This window comes from Rhineura floridana, chromosome 14, assembly GCF_030035675.1.
Source record: "Rhineura floridana isolate rRhiFlo1 chromosome 14, rRhiFlo1.hap2, whole genome shotgun sequence".
In the NCBI taxonomy this organism is placed as follows: domain Eukaryota; kingdom Metazoa; phylum Chordata; class Lepidosauria; order Squamata; family Rhineuridae; genus Rhineura; species Rhineura floridana.
This window is the reverse complement of record NC_084493.1, coordinates 22,402,634-22,427,299: the sequence shown is the minus strand read 5'-3', so window position 1 is coordinate 22,427,299 and position 24,666 is coordinate 22,402,634. Positions and strand designations below refer to the sequence as shown.

Sequence of the window (24,666 nt, the reverse complement as noted above, 5' to 3'; positions counted from 1 at the left end):
AGACGAAAAGGTAGGGGAGTGTTTTATGAACATTTTCTTGATGATTATTGGGGGGGGGAACTTGCTCTAGTTTAGGAAATGCCTAATTCAACAGGAAGTTCTTGATATATCCCAGAGAATATGCAGGAAGGGCCTTGGTCTTTTGCTTTCTACAGGGCTTTAAAGAGAGGCAGAGGTAATGAGACTCACTACTTCTCTTCAAGGTGAACAAAGCAAGACAAGACCTAACCAGATACTTGCATTTTCCAGAGTACTTAGGAGAGGAATATGATCTCATCTACTTCACCAACCATGAAGCAAGACACCTTCCCTGCTCTAGAGTTCTCTGCGATCATGGGGAGCTCAGTGGGAGTGTGCTGGGCATGAGAGGAATGTCCTCTCAAACTAAAAATAGCCTCCCATATTTGTATTTGCAAATTGTGGGTGGGGAAAGCTATATCATTCCTGACACTGATTTGACATACAGTGAAATCAGTGTCCACATGACAGTGAAATGGGCTCAAAAAAGAACTCTTAGAGCAAGAACCCAAAACAAAATTAGTTTCAGTCTGTTCTTCACCATGGCCACCTTCCTTGACCCATAGTTACAAAGTCTGCTCACTGGGAATTATGAATTGAAAGAATCAAGGACCATGCTGTCACTCTTGTAAAGGACTGTTTCACAACTAATTTGCCAGAAAGTTCAAAACAATTGTCCTATGGCACCTTAAAGTTTCCCCCATTGCTTGTGGCAGAAGCTTTCCAGGATTTCCTGTGGACAATACTCCATGCATCTAATAAAGTGGGCTCTGGACCAGGAAAGCTTAGGACCAAAAAAATGTAAAGACACGACACTGTTTTGCAACTATCACTCTGAAATCCAAATGTGAGTAAAATTGCATTTGCTTACTTGTAGTTCCACTGTACATGTACATAGTTTGATGGTTAACCTAATACTAAAAGCAGCCCCAGGGGATCAGACAAAAGGCCTATTTCACAGTGGCCAATCTGATGCCTCCGGGAAGCCTACAAATGGGACATGAGGGCAGTAGTATTCTCCTGCTCCTCAGCAAAAGGTATTCATAATCACATTGCCTCTGATAGTGGAGGTAATATATAGGAATCATGACTAGCAGCCATTGCTAGCTTTATCTTTCATGCATTTGTCCAATCCCCTTTTAAAGCCATCCATGTTGACAGCCATCAATATATCTCATGGTCACAAATTCCATTCAATTATCCATTGAATGAAGAAGTACTTCCTTCCTATGTAAAATAGTACTTTCTTTTGTTGGTTCTGAAACTCCCAACATACAGCTTCACTGGATAACCTGGGTTCTATCACTATGAGAGGGAGCAAATCTTCCTGTAATTTTCTTCATGCCCCAAGCTCTTAGGAAGGAGAGTTAGATAGAAATTTAATGAATAAATAAATAAATACCTGTATCATGTCCCCTCCCCTTTACTCAGCTTTTCTTCTATACTAAAAATTCCCCAATATTGCAACCTTTTTTCATAGGGGGGTTGCTTCAGGCCTCTGATCATTTTAGTTGACAATTTCTGCACCTTTTTCAGCTCTACAATATCCTTTTGAGGTATGGCAACCAGACCCATACATAGTATTCCAACTATGGTCACACCATCAATTTGTATAAAAGCATTATGACACAGGCACTTTTATTCTTGATTTCTTTCCTAATGATCCCCAACATGAGGATTTGCCTTTTTCACAGTTGCCACAAATTAGGTCAACATTTTCATACTGCTGTCCATAACAACCTGAAAATAACTTTCCTAGCTAATCAATGCCAGCTCAGACTCCCTCAGTACATGTGAAGTTGGGATATTTTTGCCTCAAAGTGCATTCCTGCTCTGCTATAATTCTACATTTATATATAATTTGATAGTGTTACATACAGTTTATATGAGCTTGCATCTGAAAATTATGTTAATATATTTATCGGTTTATCTTTCAGTTATGTGAATTACTGTTAAAATAGTATTGTCTTAACTTCTTCAGTAGAGAAAAACCACACTTGAGAAATGCCAAGTTAATAGATAAAAGTTATTGCCTTGTCTATAATTATTTTCATAAAAAATGAAACTCATGAGAGAGAAGTTTCAGAGATAACTTTTTGACATTCCTTTGCATCACAAAGGAACTAAAAACATACTTTTTGGCATTGGTAAAAGGCAACTTAGGCTGCAATCTTATATTTGCTTATTTTTGAGTAAGTCCAACTGAACAAGATTGAGCTGTTACAAATAAATTAAATGTACATACAATTCCATGTTGTTCAAAGATAACAGACTATCTTAGAAAAAATGAACTATAGTTTCTCTGGTAATTATTTAATGGCTTTCGATATGGCAGATTTGCTTTCTGGCAATATTTTTTTGGGGTGGGAGGCAACTAACTGTTCCAGCCCTTCCCAGAGATGTTTCTGAACATGGAGATTCCACCAACAATGCTAAAGGCATCACTGGTGTCCTCTAGGAGTGTCCTACCACTCTTACACACAGAAAAGCCTCCGCCACTACTAGATTTGAAATGACCACTGCTGGCTCTGCTTTTTGGCAATGACTCTGTACATATATCACACATCAGAGCAGCCAATAAGAGCACATTAGCAATTGCAATGGTGTCATGACTGATGTAAATGCTTATGTTACAGGTCATGTAGAAATAAACATGCATGAGCACTCAAGGCACATTATGAAGTCACTGAAATGTCACATGATTCACATACACACACATGTGAAAGAACATTTTGGGGGAAAAGCCAGCCAGCCAGAAAAGAGAAGTCAGTTTTCAGGAACGGAGAAGTTGAATAGCAATGCTCTGTTTTGGCTCACACCCCAGAAATCACACAATTCTGTGTATTTCTTCATCCGGTCCCATACAAACTGGTGCAGAACCAAGTGGGAAAGTTTCCTCTCATATCACTATTATTCTCACCTTCACTAATCGCTGCCACTTAATTCACTGGTAGGACCATAATACTAGGAGCCAGCCCTTCACCTTCTATAAGGTGGTTTCTGTTCACAGGCCAGCAGTTGCCAGTCTCTACCATGTTAAATAGGCTTTCCCTGAGCTCAGAGTGCACAACCCCTCTGGCCTGTGGGCTAAATGTAGCCCCCCAGGACCTCTCTCTATCTGGCTTTTAGGCCTCTCACTAGGTTTAGTCCCTCATCGGCTGGGCTTTATGCCCTCTCCTCAGATGTTTTTGCTTGCCTAGAACATGTCCTTGAATTGTGGTAATGCCTTTTGTGTGCCTGGATGGGAGATGAAGAGTTGTAGGGAAGATGTAGAAATCTCTGGCTTTTGGGTGATTGGAATGTAGCCTATTGTGCAATAGTAAGAGTCGCATCCATTGGTCTGCTCACATATGGCTCTGCCTCTACCCACATGTATGGCCCCTGGTAGGTTTCCCATGAGGGAATACAGCCCTCAGGCCAAAAAAGTTACTAAACTGTGCCTTAGCAAAAAGACAGCATGACCAACTATTTTTTTCTCAGGGCATACAATGTAGCAGTAGGTATTCTCCCTTCTATGACATTTATTACCACTTTAGTAATGTAACAGTGTGTGAGCACATAGCTGCCCTGCTGAATGGAGTTTTCCAGCAGAAGAAGACTGACCTGTGACACACCGACACCCCTGTTGCCTTTTGAGTGCCTCTTTGGCCACTACCTAATCAAGATAGAGATTCAGATATAAACAGACTTGTAATTAACTGCCTAGGCCAGTGTGGATCTTAAATTACTCTTTGATGAGCAGATATACACAGACAAGCAGTCTACTAAAAATCAGAAATGCAGACTCCTTTTCAGAAGTGTGTTATACACAAGTCTGTTACCGTAAACAGCCTAATGCATGAAAAACCTAAGCTGGAGTACATATTTCCCCAATGGGGAGAGCCAATGAAATTAGTAAACTGAAGGTTGATGTAGTTGTCTTTCCGATCTTTCTTGTCTTTGGGAATGATTTATTTAAAGTACATCATATATGTTCATTCAACTGCTTGTTTTTTTAGATAAGGAATGAACAAGCACAATATATTTTTTAAAGTGAGGAAGTGGCCTTGTGACTTCACAAGGTGATAGCCAATCAATATGCCCAGCCAACTTCAGCTGTCAACAATAAAGCTGGTTTTCCTCAAGATGAATCCTTAAGAGAATATTGTATGTATGAACAAACATAAGGTGTGTGTGCTTCCACAGTGGGCTCAATGCTCAAATGATGTGCAGTGGATGCACCTGTTTTGGTGGATGGATCCATACGGCCTAACAAAAGAGATTATGTTCCAAACATGCTATGTACAAAACAAAAACGGTTGTCCAGCATTTCAAATTTTAAATTCCACAAGAACTCATTGTATTGCAGTAGAAATGCTGTTAGAAGAAAGACGATAGCACTTGCATGAAAAGAACTGACATAAAACGTATGTCCATTGATTTACCTTGATCATTAGACATTTTATCTGAAGATTCAGCTACCAGGACAAGCACAGGGGAAGAAGCAAACAAGAGAAAGATCACCAAATCTGAAGGAGTGACAAATTTTTCACTGGCACAAAAGTAATAATCTCTTTAAATGGGAAATTAAATAAATGTTACCATTACAGAACTAAAAGCTTAACTTAAAAGGGTTTTCCCTCACCCCTTTCCAGCTCTTGTTCATACATTACACTGAGAGATGCTCATATTCCATAAGAAAATTGTGGGATATTTTACTTATGCATGTTTAGGAATATTGCAAGTGCTCATGTGATTAGCATATATTCTAGAGAAGGCGCCCCTAGTGATCATGCACATATTTGCAACAAGCTCATTTACCCCACAAAGTATAAATCCAAGTAACAAGCAACTGTTCTAAATATGGGAATATGCAGTAAACTGTGTACTCACAAATAATGGCTCATGCACAAGATATTGTTAATGACAACAACTTGAACATTTACATTTTCAGGCTGACAGCTCAGTGTTCTGGTTCACTTAACTACAGACAGACCACACTCATGAAAAATGCCTCAAAACATTTGTCTGCATTTCCTGTTTTTGTGAACACAGTTTAACATACTGTTTGCTCCCATCATTGTGCCATGGGTAAGGTGGAGATGAAATCTCTCACATACAAAATTCCATAAAAATATAGGAAAACCATGTTCTCACAGTGGAACTCTTGTTTACTTCCCAGCAGCAGGCTGAATAAAGAATTTTTACTTCCAATCTGGTTATTCCATACATCTCACACAAAAATATCAAAGAACACATTCAGTAACAAGGTCAACCTACCTTTAGGTGTCCTGAACTGCACTGCCTCTGACATAGGACCCATGCCTTTGGAGTTGCGGGCCTGAATTTTGAAATAATATGCCGTGTCGAGAGTTAACTCCTGAATCTGGTGGGTCAATCTATTTCCTACTACTGGTTCAATGACCCAATCATGTATTTCAGCATTGACATCTGTGCTGTAGTAAATGATATATCCTGCACAATAAATAGAATACAGTTGATGAATTATGAAGACAAGTTTCCAAGGGTTCTATTTGGGACCATTAAGTATAATGACCAGTAAACAGATAGACAATGGTTTGTAACAGGAAGCAGCATTAGAGGATAGCTTGGCTTGAGAAAAGCAGGTATTTTGTTGAAAAGAAATAATGATTTTACAAGCAAGAAAAGATGAAGTGTTCTAATGTCAACCTCAGTCAATATGGTGAGTCATGACAAGATATATAACTCCTAGTGTATGTGCTATACCATACCATTCCCTGAAAGGAAAAACAGCGAGAAGACACTTCCCATGGGAAATCATGACATAAGTATGTCCCAAAACCATGACATACAAAAAGAAGGGACTCTCTGGGCCATCCCATATTGTGATGTGAAGGTGGGACTGAATAAGAACAAAAAATCTGACAAAATGGCCTTCTTAAGTTTGGCACAGAATACAATATAAAAGTACTTAATGGGGATGCAGGTCAGTGATACGAATGGGAAGTTCTTAGGCTTGGGAATGATGCCATGTATCAGTGCACATACTTGACATGACTGGACCATTAATTAAACAATGGAGATAAGACTATCTCCAGCACTATTTCTGCATAAAATCAGAACAATTAGAATAAGCTTAGAAGAACTGGAATAAGGAAATGGTGCATTCAGTTCTTATTCCACCAGAGGGCAGACCTTTCACATAGTGATGCTGAATATAAATTCAGCATTACCCTGTTTCAAAGCTTGATTAGTCCAAGTGTGGGCAACTGAAGACTGACACTGGAGGATCTGCCAGGGCCAACAGTAGTCTGTACAGAACCCTGTGCAGAAAGCTGTATATTGGGGGAGGACTGGGGAAAAGAGGTGGAATCCTCCACGCACTCCCTTCAAGACCTACCCCAACGTCAGTGGCCTGAGGGCATACATGCACCACTTTCCTCCAGCTGCTGGGGAATATGCCAGTAACAGAGGGAAATATACTGACACTAGCTCTGGATTCACTGGAGAAGACATCTGAGTTGGCTTAAACCCAACCCGACCTGAATGCTCCTTTTTCTCCACTGCTACTGCTCAGATGTGCTTGCATGCACTGTCATGGAGATGGCTAGGGGAAAGGGGAGAAGCAGCTAGCTCAACCTAACTGCTACCATATTACGTATCACTTACAAATATTTGCCACTTCTATATTATTTTCACAGTTAAATATAATAAAGGAATGCACCTAACAGTTTAAGTTTAACAATCTCTTCAATTTCTTCGCACATAACTTAAATGGCATCATAAATACACTAAACTATTTTACCTGTAATTTTGCCATTGGCTTCAGATGGAGGCTGCCAATTGACTATGATGGTTCGGGGCTTTCCTTCTTTGCTCACCACTGTCACATCCTTTGGGGGGGAAGTTGGAACTGCAAGAATGATATTTAAATTAAACACAGATTGTGATATCAGTTTTATTCTTTTAAGTGTTCTTTGCCAAAGTCATTTATATTCAGCTACAAAAATAAGCTTACTAACTTGCAGCGATAATGATTTTTCCACTGAAGCAGCAACATCAGTACTAAGGATTTCAAAATAATCTTTCTAATTGGAGTATCTTGGAAAAGCAGAATATGCGTTCAGAGCAAAAATGCTACAGAAGTAAGAAGTAGCTTGTATCATTTAAACACCAAAGTACATTTGGGATAAGGGAGGAATATCTTGGAGGAAGAACTGTGGCTAAATGGTAGAGCATCTGCTTAGCATGCAGAAGGTCCCAAGTTCATTTCTTGGAATCCCTAGGTAGGGCTGGGAAAGACTCCTGGTCTGAAACCCTAGAGAACTGCTGCCAGTCAATGTAGACAATAGCGGGCTATATGGACCAAGAGTCTGACTAAGTATAAGGCAGCTTCCTATTTTCCTATGCCTTGTGCATATTCACCTACACCACATGGGTTGGATGCAGACAGTTAGATGAACCTGAACCAAGTCTGGATCAAATCCTATGTATTCATAAATAAAAATTCATAAATGCATCTGTTAAAACACTTGCATCATCACAAAGCTGCTCTTGTAAAACCAGTTTTGCACTCTGCATGACTAGTTCATTCAGGGTTCTACAGTTGCTTTTGGAATCCTTGGCAGATCTATTTCTGGAACTTTTGAGTTTCCCCTTGGCCCAGAGTGGGTGACCAGGTTTAAGGGGGGGTGGCAGTCTACCTACCTTGCAGGGTTGGTGTTGGTTTAACTCAGCCCTGGTAATGGAGACACGGGTTGTGCCTGGCTGGGATCAATTGCCCTGGGCTTGGGAGTTGACCCCAGCGGGAACTTGTGAGTTCTTGACAGACACTATTATCATTTAGATTTCCTTCATATTTTTCATATTGTTTGAAATATTTGATTGAGCTTAAATTTTCTTGATCTTTATCTCCAAGTATAATAAAGCCATGATTTGGTGTTCTTGACTTGAAACTCATCTCACATGGTAGACCCAAACGACAGAGACCTAACAGTGAATTTTGTACAATTTCAAAGCACTTGCTCTGGTGTGGAACTAAGAATCTAAAAACAGTGTAACACAGTTAATTATTGTGAATCCACCCTTAAGATCAATTTGATTGGCAAGCACGAGGCACAGTGCTTTCGATTTTAAATTATCTTCAGTGGTTTAATTTAATTTTAAAGGAGTCTTCTACTGGCCCTGGAATCATTTTGAATTCTTATTTTAAATGTTTGCATTTTTATTGGAACAAACTGTAGTTTTATGTGAAATGTCTTGTGAAGGCTTTGTCTTAAAAAGGTGGCATAGAAATTCTTACATTAAATAAATAAACTCCACAGGGCTGTCCACTACTTCAGGCTAGAACTGCTTCTTTAAAACATCTTACTTTAAAACATTTGTTATATTAGAGACAAACATTTATATTTATCCCTAACTACAAGAGAATTACTGAAGAAAAAATGAAGTTCCTGAACAACACAGGCAAGTGAAAAACAAGTTGCTGAGGGTTTGAAAGTGTACAGACACATCCAGGTCTTTTGATTGCTGAAACTGCCTGATCCTCAAGCATCTCTACTTCAGCAACTATCATTAAAATGAAAGAAGCTTGGCCCTTATGATTGTTTCAGGAATTAGATCAAACCTTCTCCGATCTCCTTCTTGTTCAATCATTAAATTATTTCCCTCATTAAATATTAACCACTATGTTAGCAGCTATAAAGATATAATTTGAATGTACGAAATACTTTTTTTTTGGGGGGGGGTAAACCTCTTACATGATATATCTATTTCACTGGATATACATTTCCCCTTTTGTTCAAAACACTGTAGGAATTCTCTCACACCCAGAAAGAATCCAATAGTTCATGATCATCAGCACAGCATTTATGTTTAAGTAAGGACCTAACAGTGATTCATCTGGCAAAAAAATTCAACTCTTTCAGAAATGGCTCAACAATCTCACCTAATTCAAAAGTAGTTCCATGTGCAGTCATACTCCAAGTACTTGATCTTCGGCCTTTAGTCACCATCACAGAGAACTCATACAACGTGTTCGGTTTTAAGCCAGTCACTAAGAAGCTTAAGGTGGTGGTATTTGCAGTCTAAGAGAAATCAAAGGGTCACAAAATGAGACTATCCATACTGAATATCCAGACTATGACAACACTCCATTATCTTGTTACTATATCTCTATTCTCACAATATTAACATTAATATAGGTTCTAAAATAGGTTTGAATTTCCTTTTTTGTCCATTATTCAGGCATCAACGTTCCCTTTTTCTTGATAGATAACAGAAACACATGTTCTGAGATTTTTGTTAGTTTTAAATTTGGTTTGGCAAGTGCATTTAGACCACTCCTAAATAAATTTGTTACCTTGTATTTTGTGTTTGCAGGAATGTTGGTTTTCCAACGCACTGTGTAGTAACGGGCATCCGAGACCTTCTGGTTCTTTGGCAGAGAGTTGTCTGCCCAGGTGATTCGTATGGTGTCATGGCTCAGTATGGAAGCCTGAACTCCCACAGGCGGCATCATGGGGGAGGGATCTGGCACTGGAGTGTACGGAGCATTAACAACAAATAAATCAACCTCAGAAGTGTCTAGGGAATCGATGGGTAAAAGTAGGGTATTACAATAAAAAAAGAAAGAAGGTGGCATTATATGCGAATAGAAACAAAAGGGGGAAATGCAGGGTAATACGATGAAATGAAAGGTGAGAAATGGAGAAAAAGAGAGAAAAGCCAGAGTTAATAGGCAACATAAGACCAGCATAAAAGTTTCAGTGATCATTTTGATTCCTCCCTAAAACACATGCTATGAGTGGAGTCGACAAAGTGTAACACTTAAATAGATTGTTGCAAAAATAACAAGGTCGCTGTATCTAAATCTTAATAACCATTTGAAATTGTTTACTAATTAACTCTTTAGCATTAGCTGTATTAAATCATTAATTTATCCAATCTCTAAAATGAGGCTGAAAAAACAAGGTAGAATTAGCATCGAACAGGGACAAGCCAAACTTTCAGACAGAATTAGTGGGGGAAATCTGCATGTATTCAAGTTCATAGAAATTCAGAAAAAAACAATGTAAGAACACCTAGGATCTAGGAAACAAGTTCAGCGACGAAATACCTAAACAAAGTTTTCTTCTGATGAATTCTGTCAAGCCACATGCTAGAAAGCATCATTAGTCACAGACTAATAGGATCACAAAGGTTACTGGATTATTCTGCTTAAAAGCTAAAGTTAACATGTTTATTAGCAGTTTAATATTAGATACTTTTTTCTGAATACTCATTTTATTTAGCTAGTGTTTTGGAGAGTTAGGATAACTGTACACAATACATGGTGAACATGATTGGTATAAGTACAGCAGTGCTCCACTGATGTTTTCTGCGCTAATGCGGACAACAAACCCATCATATGTACATGTATGTATATAGATGTTCAGAAGAGACAAGCATACATGTATGGATATGTTCACAATTGAAAGATTGCAAAATGGGAAATTCTGCATGAAAACACGGCCAGAATTTAATGTAAACATATGTACACATACAATCTGTTCACTCGTCAACTATTAAAATGTGACAGGAATAGTTAAAAATTCACGAACTTGAGCCAAATGGTTTGCAATTTAACATACATTAAAACAGCTTCAATTTCAAGATTCATGGCTGATCATTTTGAGTGTCAACAAAATAGGCAAGCTTTATCTTTTACCTGTATAGGCTCTAGTGACGGCGCTCTCATAGAGAGGGATTCCTTCGCCAACATTGTTATATGCTTTTAAAGTTATGACATAATGGGAGCTGGGATCTAAAGAAAAATTAAAAAATTCCACATTCTTAGTTATTTCTTCAATTAACCTCACTATTGGTAAAATAGTTTCAGTTGAACTTGGCAACTGAGAAAAATGAATCAAACAGCATGAAACTAAAGCGTATTTTATTTCTGTCAGGTTGTATCTGAAGGTGTAATCGTTGTTCTACAGAAATATCTACATTCATTGTTTTTAAAATCAGGACAACAGCCAAATTGCTTTACACATAAAAGAGACCCATATAAACTTTGTCATATGAAATCTGGTCCCAGAACTAAGTAAGACTAAAAATATTCCATATAAAATATGTTTGCCTTTCAGACATTGTTTTTGGACCCCCTCAGCCACCTTTAACACTGGGAGGGCCATAAATCAGGTGATAGAAAACCAGTACTCTCAACCTTCCTTTTACACTATTACTAAGAAAAATATCAAAGAAAAATACAGCATCTGCATTACTATATTGTTCCTTACCCAAGTTCTCAATAGTGTAATAGCGTTGCTTATAATCCACCTTGATGGTCTGTGCATGGGGGCTGCCTACGCCATATCCTATAGCATAACCTCTGACCACAATGTTCTGGTTTTCAGGTGGAGTCCAGCTCACAACAATACTTGTAACAAGTGGACGGACATGTAGGGAACTTGGAACTTCTGGAACACGAGATTCTATAATGAAAAAAAAATGTTATTTAACTATATTAAGAAATCTTAAATATGGAGTATTTTATTAGCTTCTTCAGCAGTAATATTGAGTTCCTATGCTTCAATATTAATTATAATATTTAAGGATTCAACAGAGGAGAAAGGGGAAAAAAACACAAAACCCCTGTTGCAGCTGAAATAGTGCAAGCTAATTCTGCACCAGTCTTTTTGTACTCGGTTTTAAAGATGAAAACTGATCTTTCAGGATGTTTGAAAAGCCCTTCAGAAACCTTTCATGGTCTTTTACATTTTTCACAACCAATATGTTGCTGCTTCAGCACCATTTGATCCCAGCCAAATGTGATGATTTCGTGAACCATGTAGATTTACTGATCTGAAAATGTCACCAAGGAAAACAAAGTTATCAGAGGCAGCATGGAACACATCCCTTTTGCTAAGGCAACCACTACAACACTCCAGTTCGGCACTACCTTTTCTTTGCTCAACAGTCCAAGGCTTTTATCACAACCCAGGTATGAAAATAATGCACTGTGGATGGATAACACACACATACAAATATAGACATGCATCCATTCTGCATTACTTTCAATGGTATGTATATTTACTTGATCTCTTGCCAGCTTTTGATACCATTGACCAAGGTATCTTTCTGAGTTGGCTTGGTGAGATGGGTATTGGAGGCACTGTTTTACAGTGGTTCTGATCCTATCTCCAGGGTCGGTTTCAGAGAATAGCATTGGGTGATCGTCTTTCGGCCCCCTGGCAGTTGTGCTGTGGTGTGGCGCAGGTTACCATTTTGTCCCCCATGCTGTTTAACATCTATATGAAGCCCTTGGGAACAGTCATCAGGAGATTTGGGGCAAGGTGTCAGCAGTACACTGACGATACCCAGCTCTATTTCTCCATAACATCTGAATTGGGAGAGGTCGTGCAAGCCTTGGACCACTGCCTGGACTCGGTGGTGGGCTGGATGAGGGCCAATAAACTGACTTTGAATCCTATCAAGAGGGAGGAGCTGTGGGTTGATGGTCCCCGAGTTCAGATAACTGGTCAGTTGCCTGTTTTGGATGGGGTCATACACCCTCTGAAAGAGCAGGTCCGTAGTCTGGGGGTGTTCCTAGATCCATCTTTGCCGCTAGAGGCCCAGGTGACCTCCGTGGCTAGGAGTGCCTTTTATCAGCTTCAGCTGGTAAGACAGCAGCGGCTGTTTCTGGACTGGGATAGCCTGACCACTGTTGTCCATGCACTGGTAACCTCCAGGCTGGATTACTGTAATTCGCTCTATGTGTGGCTGCCCTTGAGGTTGGTCCAGAAGCTGCAACTGGTGCAAAATGTGGCGGCAAGACTGCTCACCGGGGCGGGGTACCGCCAACATGTCACCCCGCTGCTGAAAGAATTGCACTGGCTGCCCATTTGCTACTGGGCCAAGTTCAACGTTCTAGTTTTGGTGTACAAAGTCCTATACAGCTTTGAACCAGGATACCTCAAAGACCATCTTATCCCTTATATACCCAGTCGATCACTGCACTCTACAGGTGAGGGCCTCCTGCAGATACCATCTTATCAGGAGGTCCGTTCTGCACAACATAGGAAACGGACTTTTAGTGTGGTGGCACCTACCCTGTGGAACTCCCTACCCTTAAATATTAGACAGGTGCCATCTCCGTTATCTTTTCAGCACCTATTGAAGACCTTCCTCTTTCAACCAGCCTTTTAAGTTGAGACCTTATCCCAGTCTGCGTCTGTGTTGGAGTTGCTTTTTAATATTCTTTTAAACCTTTTTTCTACTGTTTTCTAACCTTTTTAAAAAAAATGTCTTCAAAGCTTTTAAAAAAATATTTGTAAAGTTGTTTTGTTTTAATGTATTTCAATGTCTGTTTTTATGATATTTCAAAGTGGTTTTAGTGCTTTTGTTTGCCACCCTAGGCTTCTGCTGGGAGGAAGGGCGGGATATAAATCAAATAATAAATAAATAAATAAATAAATTAGTTATTGTGTATAACTGTCCAGAAGTTGAGTAAGCATTTTTATGCTGTTTCATCAATGTGTTATGATCATTGCCTAGATAATTGGTTTAGTGTGCAATGTATAAACCTATAAATAAATACATACATGCATACATATATACTGCTGCAAGTGAATTGGAGCACATGTCAGCCTGGTTTCCTCAGCAGGATATGTTCCTTTCTCTCCCCACCCCCATGCAAACATTTTTTCAATTTTGGTGAAGTGTTGAAAAAAATCCCCACATTTCTCCCTCGGCCTGCATGTATAAACATGTTTTTAATGCAAACTGCATCTTTATATCCTTACCATCAAGGTCACTTTCAAATGTTTCTGCTGACACCCAATCAGTAGATGGTCCTGTGCCATTGACTGTTAAGGCAGCCACCCGGAAGCTGTACTCTGTACCTCGTTCCAGGCCTGATACAAAAATACACAGTATGAAAATATAACTCCCACAGTGAATATGATGAATTAAAACATCAACAGTTCCTCCAGTCTGAGAATTAAATAGCTTATTAAGATGACACTAAATAAGTGTCTAAATGAACAGCCTACATGGTTATTTCTAAATCATAAGTCAAGTGTAACACAGATCCAGTAAGCTAAATGCTTTACACTGTGGCCTTTCACCTCTCAGATGACTACTTGAGCATAACCTGAGGCTATGCATGGCAATCAACAATTCTTGCAGTAAGACTCCAGCTGATTCAATTGACACAAATTATCTGTCAGGTTGTGACAGGATTGACACATTACAATGACCTTTCCTGTAAGTCAACAGCAAGAGAGCATGTGAGTGACTTGTTTATGGCAAATGGAAATATTTTGTTTTTCAAAGGATTCATTCATATTTTATCTGCAGAACAGGAACCCTCTGCATTACAAACAGAACTTAGTCCAAGTCAAAAATAAACCAAATTCCGATCAGGAGTAATGTTACATCTTCATGTATGTGAAATTTTATTTTATTATTTTTTCTTACATTTATATATCCTGCCTTTCATCCATCATGAAACTCAAGGCAGCACGCGCATTGTTCCCAGATGGTTACCCATCCAGGCACTGACCAGACCCAAACCTGCTCAGCTTCAGCAGGTGGAGGACTCATGTGCCTTCAGACCATAGCCTGGCATGTCGTTCAATTCAAGTTTCACTGAGTTGGTTAAAACAAACTTGTTAGAAAGAGCTTTGCATGTTACTTACAGGAAAATTTCAGAGACGAAAATCTGAAAAATGGGACTTTTTATGGGACTTCACTTCCCCCTAATCCTGCTGCTGCTGCACTAGTGGGAGTGAAGACATGATTTGGCTTAGTTTTTAATGTGAACCCAGGACTGTTTGTCTCACTCCAAACTGATAGAAAGCATGTAAGTCAGTAAAACTGGTGCCAAGTGGATATTTCTAGAATGCCACATCCAACTTATCACAGCAACCAGATACCAATTCAGAATGTGAGTGGTCTCACCCAAGTCCGATGACAAGAAGATATAGAGCTGGATGTCATCAGCATATTGGATGCATAATAATTTAGGAGGACATTCCTAGCGGGGGACTGGGAAGACAGGGCTGAATAGCCACTTCCTAAGAGGCAAGAACTACACACTAAGATCCAAGATAAGCAAGAAATGAGTTTAAAAGGCAAAAAGGAGCATCGGCAGTAAACACAGCCTGTCAAGGCGATTCTTGGGCACCTTTTTAAAATGGAGCATTTGCCTTCTTCCCAAAAGAAGCATTCCGTATTCAAACCACTTCCTATAGCACTTTGGGTTTCTCTGCAGAAGGAAAAATGCTACAGTTTCGTTGTTGTTATGGCCAGACGGTGACCCTTCTTTGCAAGGAATAAGAGGGCACATAGCAAATACAGGGGATACCATTAATTTTTTTTTATATCCCCCCAATAAAAATAAAAACCCTCTCCAAAATAAAAAATAAATTAGTGATAATATTTTGGTAATATTGTTATTAGTTTTTTTTAGAGTTGCCAAAAGTTTATGTCATATTATGCTTATATTATTTACATATTTGTTTGTTTTTTTAAGATTTTAAAATGTTTTATTTATGAAAGTATTTAAATGTCTATCCATCATATATATATTTTATAGTGCCCCTGATGAATATACTCAAAACATGTACACTCTCTTCTCTCATCCTTACTATGGAAAGCACATGTTAAACAGCATTCCTTAGAATAAGGATGCTGTAATTAGCTTTTTCTACTTTTAGACAAAGAATGCCAACCCACTCACCTTCTATTAGCTGTGAAAGTTGTGTCCCAACAATGCTCTCAGTCACATCACTTTTCCGAGTCACTTTTCGGTAACGAATCTTATAGCCAGTAATTTGCCCATTGTGTGTTCCTGCAGGAGGGGGTTGCCAATGCATCATAATGCTCTGTGGGAAGTTAAAAGGCAGTATAAATCATGTTCTTTGCATTAAACTATACTAATTTGCATGTTTCATCAATCTCCATTATATTGGTTCAAGGAATAATTTATATGCAATCTGCAATATTGCATGTAATATATGTAATCTGCAATATTGCGTATAAACTTACACAATGTTTTAAGCATTAAAATGACGTATCTCAAATCAGCTCTACAGTTTAGACTGCAGAGAATAGTATTTGATTTTTATACGTACAAATCTTAGAAATTAAGTAGCAGACCATGAATGATTAAGGAAACACTAGGATATATCAAATCTAAATTTGTATTTCTCTTCCATACCAAAAATTCCTTGTAAGGTACTCTGAAACACTGGAAATGCTTATTTCCATTCTTTCTGAAGCAAAGAATGACTTAACCAGCTGCTCATTGATTAGAATAGAAGACACCAGCCAACACTTGCTCCAAATTTAAACATGCAAACTGAAATTGTGTCCAACACATGCAAAAATGTAGGCAACTGAAGGATCTAGCTGATACACACAGAAACAGAAAATGCCTTATCCTCATAGGCTCAATATTTGAGCTAAGAAAAACAGGCAACTTGGATGATAAAGACAATGGCCTGGTTCACACATAACATTAAGCCAAACTATGGCTTAGTGTGGACGAACAATTGTGCTGGCACACATTTAGAAAATCATGGTCGCTTCACTTCTCCCCTAATCCTGCTGCTGCTGCACTAGTGGGAGTGAAGACATGATTTGGCTTAGTTTTTAATGTGAACCCAGGCTTGTTTGTCTCACTCCAAACAAACCACAGACTGTAACCAAGGTTTGTTCAAAGCCAATTTTCTAAATGTGCACCATCAAACTAGTTCATTTACATTAAGCCATTGCTTGGCTTAGCATTGTATGTGAACTGAAATCATCACATGAAGAGACATCTTGTAAAATGATTGGGGACAGTGTTCAAATGGCAGTGGATCTGGGCTCCTTCTACTCTTCACTTTTATCTACAGAAGCAAATTGATAGTATCATACCTTGGAGTTTTGCACTTCCAGAGTCAGATTCTGGGGTGCAGCACTGGGAACTAGAAACATTAAAAGTAGTTATTCAATAGCGTGCTTCAAAATAAAATAAGAATAATATAATTTATTATAGTCTATATTACCTCTTCTTATTTACGGAATTCTCAGTAAAAAGCTGCACATTTTAAACAGCCAATCCTAGCATGGAACACTGTACTTCTATGCAAAAGAAAACAAGCTCCAAGAATGAATTGAAAACTAGTAGCTTGATTACATGGATGGAGCTAAAAAGATCTGGACCTCACCAATATAGAAATAGGAACCCATTTGGGGATCCCATATAAATTCTGTGAACAACTAGATAACCTAAAGGTAAAGATGTCCCCGCACTTATAGTGCAAGTCGTTTCTGACTCTTAGGGTGATGTCTTGCGACGTTTACTAGGCAGACCGTAGATATGGGGTGGGATTGCCAGTTCCTTCCCCGGCCTTTCTTTACCCCCCAGCATATGCCGGGTACTCATTTTACCGACCACGGATGGATGGAAGGCTGAGTGGACCTCGACACCTTTTACTGGAGATTCGACTTCCTCCTTCTGTTGGAATAGAACTCTGGACATGAGCAGAGCTTCGGCTGCATTACCGCCGCTTACCACTCTGCGCCACAGAGGGTCGTTTTGATAACGTAGTATGGATAAATATTTAACAAAAAATATCATTTTTAACAGCCTAAAAATGGATATTGATATAGTATACACACTTTGATATATAGCAACATTAGTTTCTGATAGTCAGGTATTTTGTTTCTGAATGAAAATTATAGGCATATTTCATTCTTATATTTGATATGGTTAAGTTTTACAGTTTGTCAAAAGACATGGTCAACTTGACCTCAGAATCACCTATGTGTCCTAGCATGAAATATGGTTCTGGGCCAATTAGACCAACAACTTCTGTGGAGAGGCAACAGACAGCCTCTTTGAAGGATAGGTCATTCTGGTGCACTGCTAGATGTGGCTGAATAATCCAGTCACACCCTATTCAGAATTACTGTGTGTCAATGGCGACTGACTGGAAGGCAGCAAGGTCAGAGCACGGACCCACACAGCAGCCTCTGTAGAAAGGATCTTTCAGTTCATAGAAGGTTCTTTCACCTCATAGAAGCGTTTAATTAATTTACTTCTAATTAATTTACCTTAAGAACGTTAGCCACATTTACTTCATCAGCATTCTAAAGATGTGCATAGCTATTGGGGGGCATTTTAGAAGTGATATCCCCATCACATTACTAGTATTTGAATGATCCTATCAAAACATTGTGTGAGTGTAATACCACCTTGTAATGCACAAGAAGTCCCAAACATGCTGTAATTCTGCAAACAGACATGCCACGCTGAACAAATCTGAACTGTTAAATTTAAGAATTTCTATCCCACTTATAACCAAATCTTTTCAGAAAGGCTCACAACAGCAAAATATAATATAATAAGATCAGCTGTAAAGATAGAACACATCAACTGAAAAGAAACATGAGTGCTTACAAAGCACAAACACATACAATATTTTCTCTAATTCAAAATGGTCTGCCTAGCAAAAATAGCTTAGGAACAAAATATATCAATGAGTAGCGGCAGTATTTAGTGAACAAGAACAACCAACAATGTTGTTGGTGTTGTATTTACAAAGAGTTACTTTTTCATTCATAATCTATAGTTATAGGTTCTTCCTGTGACTTATTAAAGATACATACTGGTTTGAAACCAACATAGGGTATCAAAGCTCACCCTGGTTTTACATGTGCTGGCTGAGGGCTGCTTTTAAAATATTTGATCCCCAACATGTAAGTAAAAATAATAAAAACAAAAGGTAGGTAATAGTAGTAGTAGCAGCAGCAGCAGCAGCAGCAGCAGCAGTAGTAGTGAAAGATAGCTATATTAGTCCACAAGAAAATTTCCAAAATCAGACCCACCCAAATATCACAATATGGTGTCCAAGCTTTCATGTTCTCCATACATTTTCATCAGGCTAGATGATAAACAAAGCAATGATGGGGGGTGATGGACTTGGCTGGTGATAGCACCATGAGTCTGCCCCTAATATGAGTCTTAAGAGAAGATGTGGGAGGAGGTAGCAGACATTCAAACAAGGTTCAATCAGACTGCGCTAAACAGTGGGAAGAAGAAACCTAATCATGGCTTGTAGTACTTGGTTCTATAATTCCAACAATGGAGAACTAGCCATCTTCTTCCTAGTAGGCCTTGGTGCATTCCTAAGTGTGTATAGTACCTAGTTTGTATAGTACAAACTTCCCAATGAAAACTCCATATAATGAGGAAATTGTTATTATTGTTGCAATTAGAAGACACTCACCATCAGACAGAGTTCGAACAACAACATCTTGTGTAGAAACTCCTGGACCATGTTTATTGTAGGCCACCACTCGGAAACTATATTCTGTATATTTTTTCAAACCATTGATTGTGTAGGAAAGACCACCAACATCAATATCCTATTTGAAAAGATGTAAACCATAAAGCCTGAGAAAACCTGGCATGAAAATACTGCTGCTTGTGAATGTGTTCATTTCTGTAAAGAAACAGCAGCATCCCCAGCTGGCTTATACTTCCCAACTGAAGAGTATACCCAGAAAGGGTGCCATAAAATATTAAACCAAACTAGAGGCCTAAGGCTACAAATGCTGTTCACACAGATGGAGAGGGGGAGACAAGATGAGACCTCACCAAGACCAGGGTTCCTCCTCATCTACCATTTCATTTGTCCTAACCTACTTTTTCTCCCATTCTTCTGCAAAACAATCTATAAGTTTACTACAACTCTTCGTTAAACTCGACCACTTCCCCTTAACCCTCCCTCTTCCATTTTCTGCTATCATATACAGTGGCCTGGTTCAGATCTCTAAATCATAGTTAGATAATCAGGAACAAACCACAGCAAATTTCAGGCTCATGCTTCCCCACTTCGTGCACAAGAGGGGAATCAAAGTTTCCAGATGTGCACAAACTGGGGAACTGCAGTTTATTCTAATTAATTTGTAAAGCAGGATATCAAAGCATGGTTTGATATCCTGCTCTGTAAACGAACTAAGTTAAAGTAATGTGCAGTTCCCCTAGTTCATATGTACCTTTCTTAAAACTGAATGTGAAAGCCACACAGGTAGAAGAGAAGGAAGGGAGAAAGTATAAGCTCAAAACTCGCTGCAGCACATACCCTATCATATAAATCATGGTTTAGATTGTTGTCTGAAGCAGGCTCCCATGAGACAAAAATTCTTTTATTGTGATTTAATTAATTAATTTGTATACTGTTTTATATTTCAACAGAATTATCTAAGCAATTTCTATATCCCAACAAAACATTTAAAAAATAATACAGAATTTTGTCCACAGAAATCTTCACAACTCTTGCAAATAATGTTACACTTGCTCTCTGAAACAGTATTGTCAAATAGATTTGGGTATCTGCTACTAAAAAGGGTCTTTGTAGTCTTTTGAGCAGCCTCAACAAATCACTTAATTTGAGAATGAAATTAGGGTTGCAAGGAACATTTGCCTATTTTAGTTTCTGGTTCAAAAAGAATACTATGAGGGGTCCAAAATATTTCCCCCAGCTCTGAAAAGGTTCTCTGTCACTATTCCCTCAAACTGCAGCTGCTTCAATGGAATTTCTATTTCCTCCATAGAAGTGATTCCAATTAAACAGGGGTCATGTAGTGAATATGATAACATCATGATGCCATGTAGCCAGTCAAATTTGGCTACGTGCTTCCCTCATCAAGGGAATTATGGAATGATCTTCCTGATGAGGTGCACCTGGCGCCAACACTGCTATCTTTTCCATGCAAGGTCAAGACTTTTCTCTTCTCCCAGGCATATTAGCATGTGTTTTTAAATTGTTTTTAAATTTTTAAAATTGTGTTTTTAAATTGTTTTTTGTGTTTTAAAATTTGTATATTTGTTTTTAATGTTTTTATTTAGAGTTAGGGCAAATCTAGTCAGAGCTAGGATTAGTCACATGTACGATTCTAGCCAAGTAGGACAGTCAAAGCAAAGCTTCCTGAATATGTGAATACTTCTGTCTCCCACTGGAAGGGATGGTATTTTCTACACTAAATGTGTGCTGACAAAAATTAAACCCCCCATGGCTCAACCCTAGTTGAAATATATGGCAGTATGACTCCGGAAGTACTGATTATTCTAACTGGCCTGCAGGCTGTCTGGTCATGTAAAAATGACAATGAAAACCTTAAGTGGTAAGACACTAGTAAAAATCAATGGATGCTTTTTGTAAAAGGAAATTAGTACACCTTTATTAAAGTCTCATTGGTTTATCTCAGGAATTGCTGACCAGTGGTCCTCCAGAAGTTTTTGGACTATAATGCCCATCATCCATGAGTATTGTCCATGGTAGCTGGGACTGGAGGGTCACAAGTTAGTCACCCTCTGTATCTGAAATAGCTTCAACAGTTGCTTTACTTCAAAAAGTGAGAATAGAACCTGCCTAGCAATGTCAACGTGTTCATTTGTTGTCAGATGATAAAAAAATAATCTCTCTAGCTCTTAGTATGCTAATATATCCAACAAAATGACCTAGAGATTCCAAAATGAGAACTATAACATAAGTAGCAATCTTACTACACATGTAATATAAAAGCCTAATGTTCTGCTGCTTCTATGTGCTCTGAAGAAAAAAATATGCATCATACCTGCTCATTATCTGTCCCCTTCTCCATGTAGTACAGCTTGTAGTTCTGGATTTCACCATTGCCAGATAAAGGTGTTGCCCAACTGATAGTAACTGATGTGGGTGAGTTAGCATATGCCCGAATATTGGGTGCTGGGCCAGGAAGCTGAACTGAAAAATAAACAGGACACATTATAAAATTTACCCAAAATTTATTCATTATACTTCATGTTATCCACCGTCTAAAAAGAAGTTAAAAAAATATCCTGCTTCTGTTGAGGAACTAAGGGACAATTTAGTATGTTTAACACAACACCAGCTTGAACAGATTTTGATGGCTGTAAAAGAAGGAACTAAAGGAGTCTCCCGGCTGCAGGATGAAAAGGAAAAAACAACACCGAACAGTGCAGATAGGAACATTCCTGCTGATCAGACTCCAGAAGAAAACATAATGGGATTACTCCAAAAGGCCGGTGAAATTCCATCTATTCCAAGTGAACATAGTTTCATTTCAAACAAAAAACAAGAAACATCCAAGCAGGCCGAACAGAAAGTTATTGTGAATTCATGGAAACCAGCTGATATATTTAGTACTCTGGGAGAAAGAGAGAGGGGTAAAACCTTATTAGATGCTAAAAAGTCCCAGTGGAAGAAGGAACTCGGTATGGTGTAATTAACTGCATTTATATAGCTCTTCAGGCAGGCTTTTGGGGTGGGCTAGATTTTATTATCTTTGTGTCCAGATTTTTAATGTTTATTGTATCTGTATGCTTATTTTGTACATTGCCCAGAGTGGCTGGATAGCCAGCCAGATGGGCGACTAAGAAATTCAATAAATAAATAAAATAAAATATCTGAACCAAAGAGCTCTGAAATTTTAAACAGAATGTAAGGACAAAAATGTGAATATAGATGTACTGAGGGACATAGCCTGGAATCAATCTGGCTTCATTAATATAGTCCACAGTGGAATCATGCTAATTTTTCCTTTCCATATGTCTGAAAAGCTGGATTACTATTCATATATTGAGCTAGTTCAGATGTTAAAATATACTGTGATTTATTTTGGTGGAGATGACCCATGACAAGCCTCAGGCTCACATACCCCCCTCCTATTGTGTAGTGTAGCTACAAGGAGATTGGAAGCTTTCACTTTTTTTTAATTAAGCACAGCTTGTCATTTCACCCAAACCCAACAAACTGTGAATATTAACTATGGTTTGTTTGAAACAAGCCAACTTCAAACCATGGGCTATGTATTTTATAGCTTATTTCAACAAACTATAGTTAAGATTAACCTATTTAGGGTTTGGATGAACATTAAACTAAGGTTAATCAAAAATGGAAGCAAAAGTTTTCAAACTACTCAATGTGCCAATATCATGGTTGAAAAACAAGAATAAGATGCAGGAAAATCAAACCAGTACTGAGCACTGAAACAAAAAAAAAAGTGAATCAGCCTACCAAACCTGAAATGGATGTTGAGAGTAGAAGCCAAAGAATGACCAGCCTCATGATTAAAAATGCTTTCACAGGGACAATTTTGAAAAGTTAAATAGGTTTTTAAAAAGAGCATAGAGAAGTTCTGGCAGTGTTTTCTTGTTACATAATTCAAATCCCTAATCCCTGAAATTTCTTAAGCAGGTTTGACTCCTATATTCTACCGTCTATGGATTTTTATCTATAAGGGATTATCCAAAGCAGACTGGAATTGCAAACACACTGAGCACATGATCCAGCCAAAATTAAGCTTCCTGTGTTCCTATGCCTGTACATCTTATCTTTTAAATACTACTGATTCCAGCAGATGATAACCTGCAGTCCTAAATACGCTTACTAGGAGTAAGCCCCACTGAACACAGTGGCACTTACTTCAAGAAAACTTGCACAGAATTGTTCTGTTAATCATGGGCTTAGAGCTTTGCCACTGAATTCAGTGGCGTTGAAAAGTATGGTAATTTTGACTGGTTCATCTCAAAATCATTCAAACACAGAGTAAACTGATTTTAATTTAACATGAGCTAAGAACCAGGCTTAAGTTATACAAGTGTGGTCAGAGTCATGTACTAATGACATTATATGGCAAGTTAATCAGAGCCCAGCTAGCATTGTATGCTGCAAAAAGGAAAAAGATAGATTTTTATCATCATCTGCCACAACAATGGCAATGATAGAAACATTTAATGCTTACCCTCAGGTTGTGTTGCCACCTTAAGTGGCACTGAACTCTCTCCAGGTCCATGTTTGTTATGGGCTACCACTCTGAAAACATACACAGACTCAGGCATCAGGTTTTGAATTGTCACTTGCATTTCCCCAGAATGACTTGTGTTTTCAACACGCTCCCTTTGAATTGAAAGAAAGAGAGGGTGGAAATTGGCATGTGAGAGGAGGCTTGAGGACAGAGAAAAGAAACACTTTTAGTATATATAATCAGTAAAAGACGCCACAATAAAGGTATTAGTACAGAATAACAGTCACATGTCAGAGTAACAATGCATTTCTTAACATTGTAACTTTATCCTGAGTGGGCAATGATATGAAGGGGATAATGGGACGATTAATCTATAACTGTTAGTTTTTTAGTAGACCTTTGCACATTTGCAGATGTGCATGAATTGGCCACAGCATTAAACCTTAGAAACACAGGAGGCTGTTGTTACAGATTCAAACCACTGGTCCATCTAGCTCAGTATTGCCTGCACGATGAATGGAGAACCTCAAGCCTCAGGGCCAAATGTAGCCCTTGAGGCTCTATCTATGCTACATCCCCCTCCCTAGGTCCTCTCTGAGTATTTTGCCTGCATGAAATGTGTCTCTGAACCAGGGCTGTGGAGTCGGAGTCGTGGAGTCGTGAGCAATTTTGGGTGGAGTTGGAGTCGGTAGAAATGTACTGACTCCCACTTCAAAATAGATTGTGATTGACAAATTTTTTTAAATATAAATTCAAAATGTCAAGCTGTATTTGAGCATTTCACCATAACTCAAGATGGAAAACATTTTGTGTGTCAGTGTATGACACAGGACCCAGATGAAGACAAATGCTGTGATGCCAAGATCAGCGCATATTCAGGCAGTGATAAAAATGCTA

General features: G+C 38.6%; 1 protein-coding gene across 9 annotated transcripts in view; it reads right to left on the bottom strand.

The window, feature by feature from the left end:
* NEO1 (neogenin 1) overlaps positions 1 to 24,666 on the bottom strand; it is a 178,624-nt gene that overhangs the window by 18,133 nt on the left and 135,825 nt on the right. For 4 of the 9 annotated variants that reach the window (XM_061594751.1, XM_061594759.1, XM_061594754.1 and 1 more), the window contains exons 9-21: positions 23,767 to 23,921; positions 21,598 to 21,746; positions 19,245 to 19,383; positions 16,888 to 16,937; positions 15,707 to 15,851; positions 13,767 to 13,877; positions 11,262 to 11,456; positions 10,688 to 10,783; positions 9,341 to 9,564; positions 8,927 to 9,065; positions 6,785 to 6,892; positions 5,278 to 5,472; positions 4,443 to 4,475 (exon numbers count right to left, since the gene is read on the bottom strand). In XM_061594751.1, coding sequence (XP_061450735.1) covers positions 4,443 to 4,475; positions 5,278 to 5,472; positions 6,785 to 6,892; positions 8,927 to 9,065; positions 9,341 to 9,564; positions 10,688 to 10,783; positions 11,262 to 11,456; positions 13,767 to 13,877; positions 15,707 to 15,851; positions 16,888 to 16,937; positions 19,245 to 19,383; positions 21,598 to 21,746; positions 23,767 to 23,921 — 1,739 coding nt within the window. The remainder of the gene's footprint in view (positions 1 to 4,442; positions 4,476 to 5,277; positions 5,473 to 6,784; positions 6,893 to 8,926; positions 9,066 to 9,340; positions 9,565 to 10,687; positions 10,784 to 11,261; positions 11,457 to 13,766; positions 13,878 to 15,706; positions 15,852 to 16,887; positions 16,938 to 19,244; positions 19,384 to 21,597; positions 21,747 to 23,766; positions 23,922 to 24,666) is intronic. The other 5 variants (XM_061594753.1, XM_061594758.1, XM_061594752.1 and 2 more) reach the window with 3 other exon arrangements.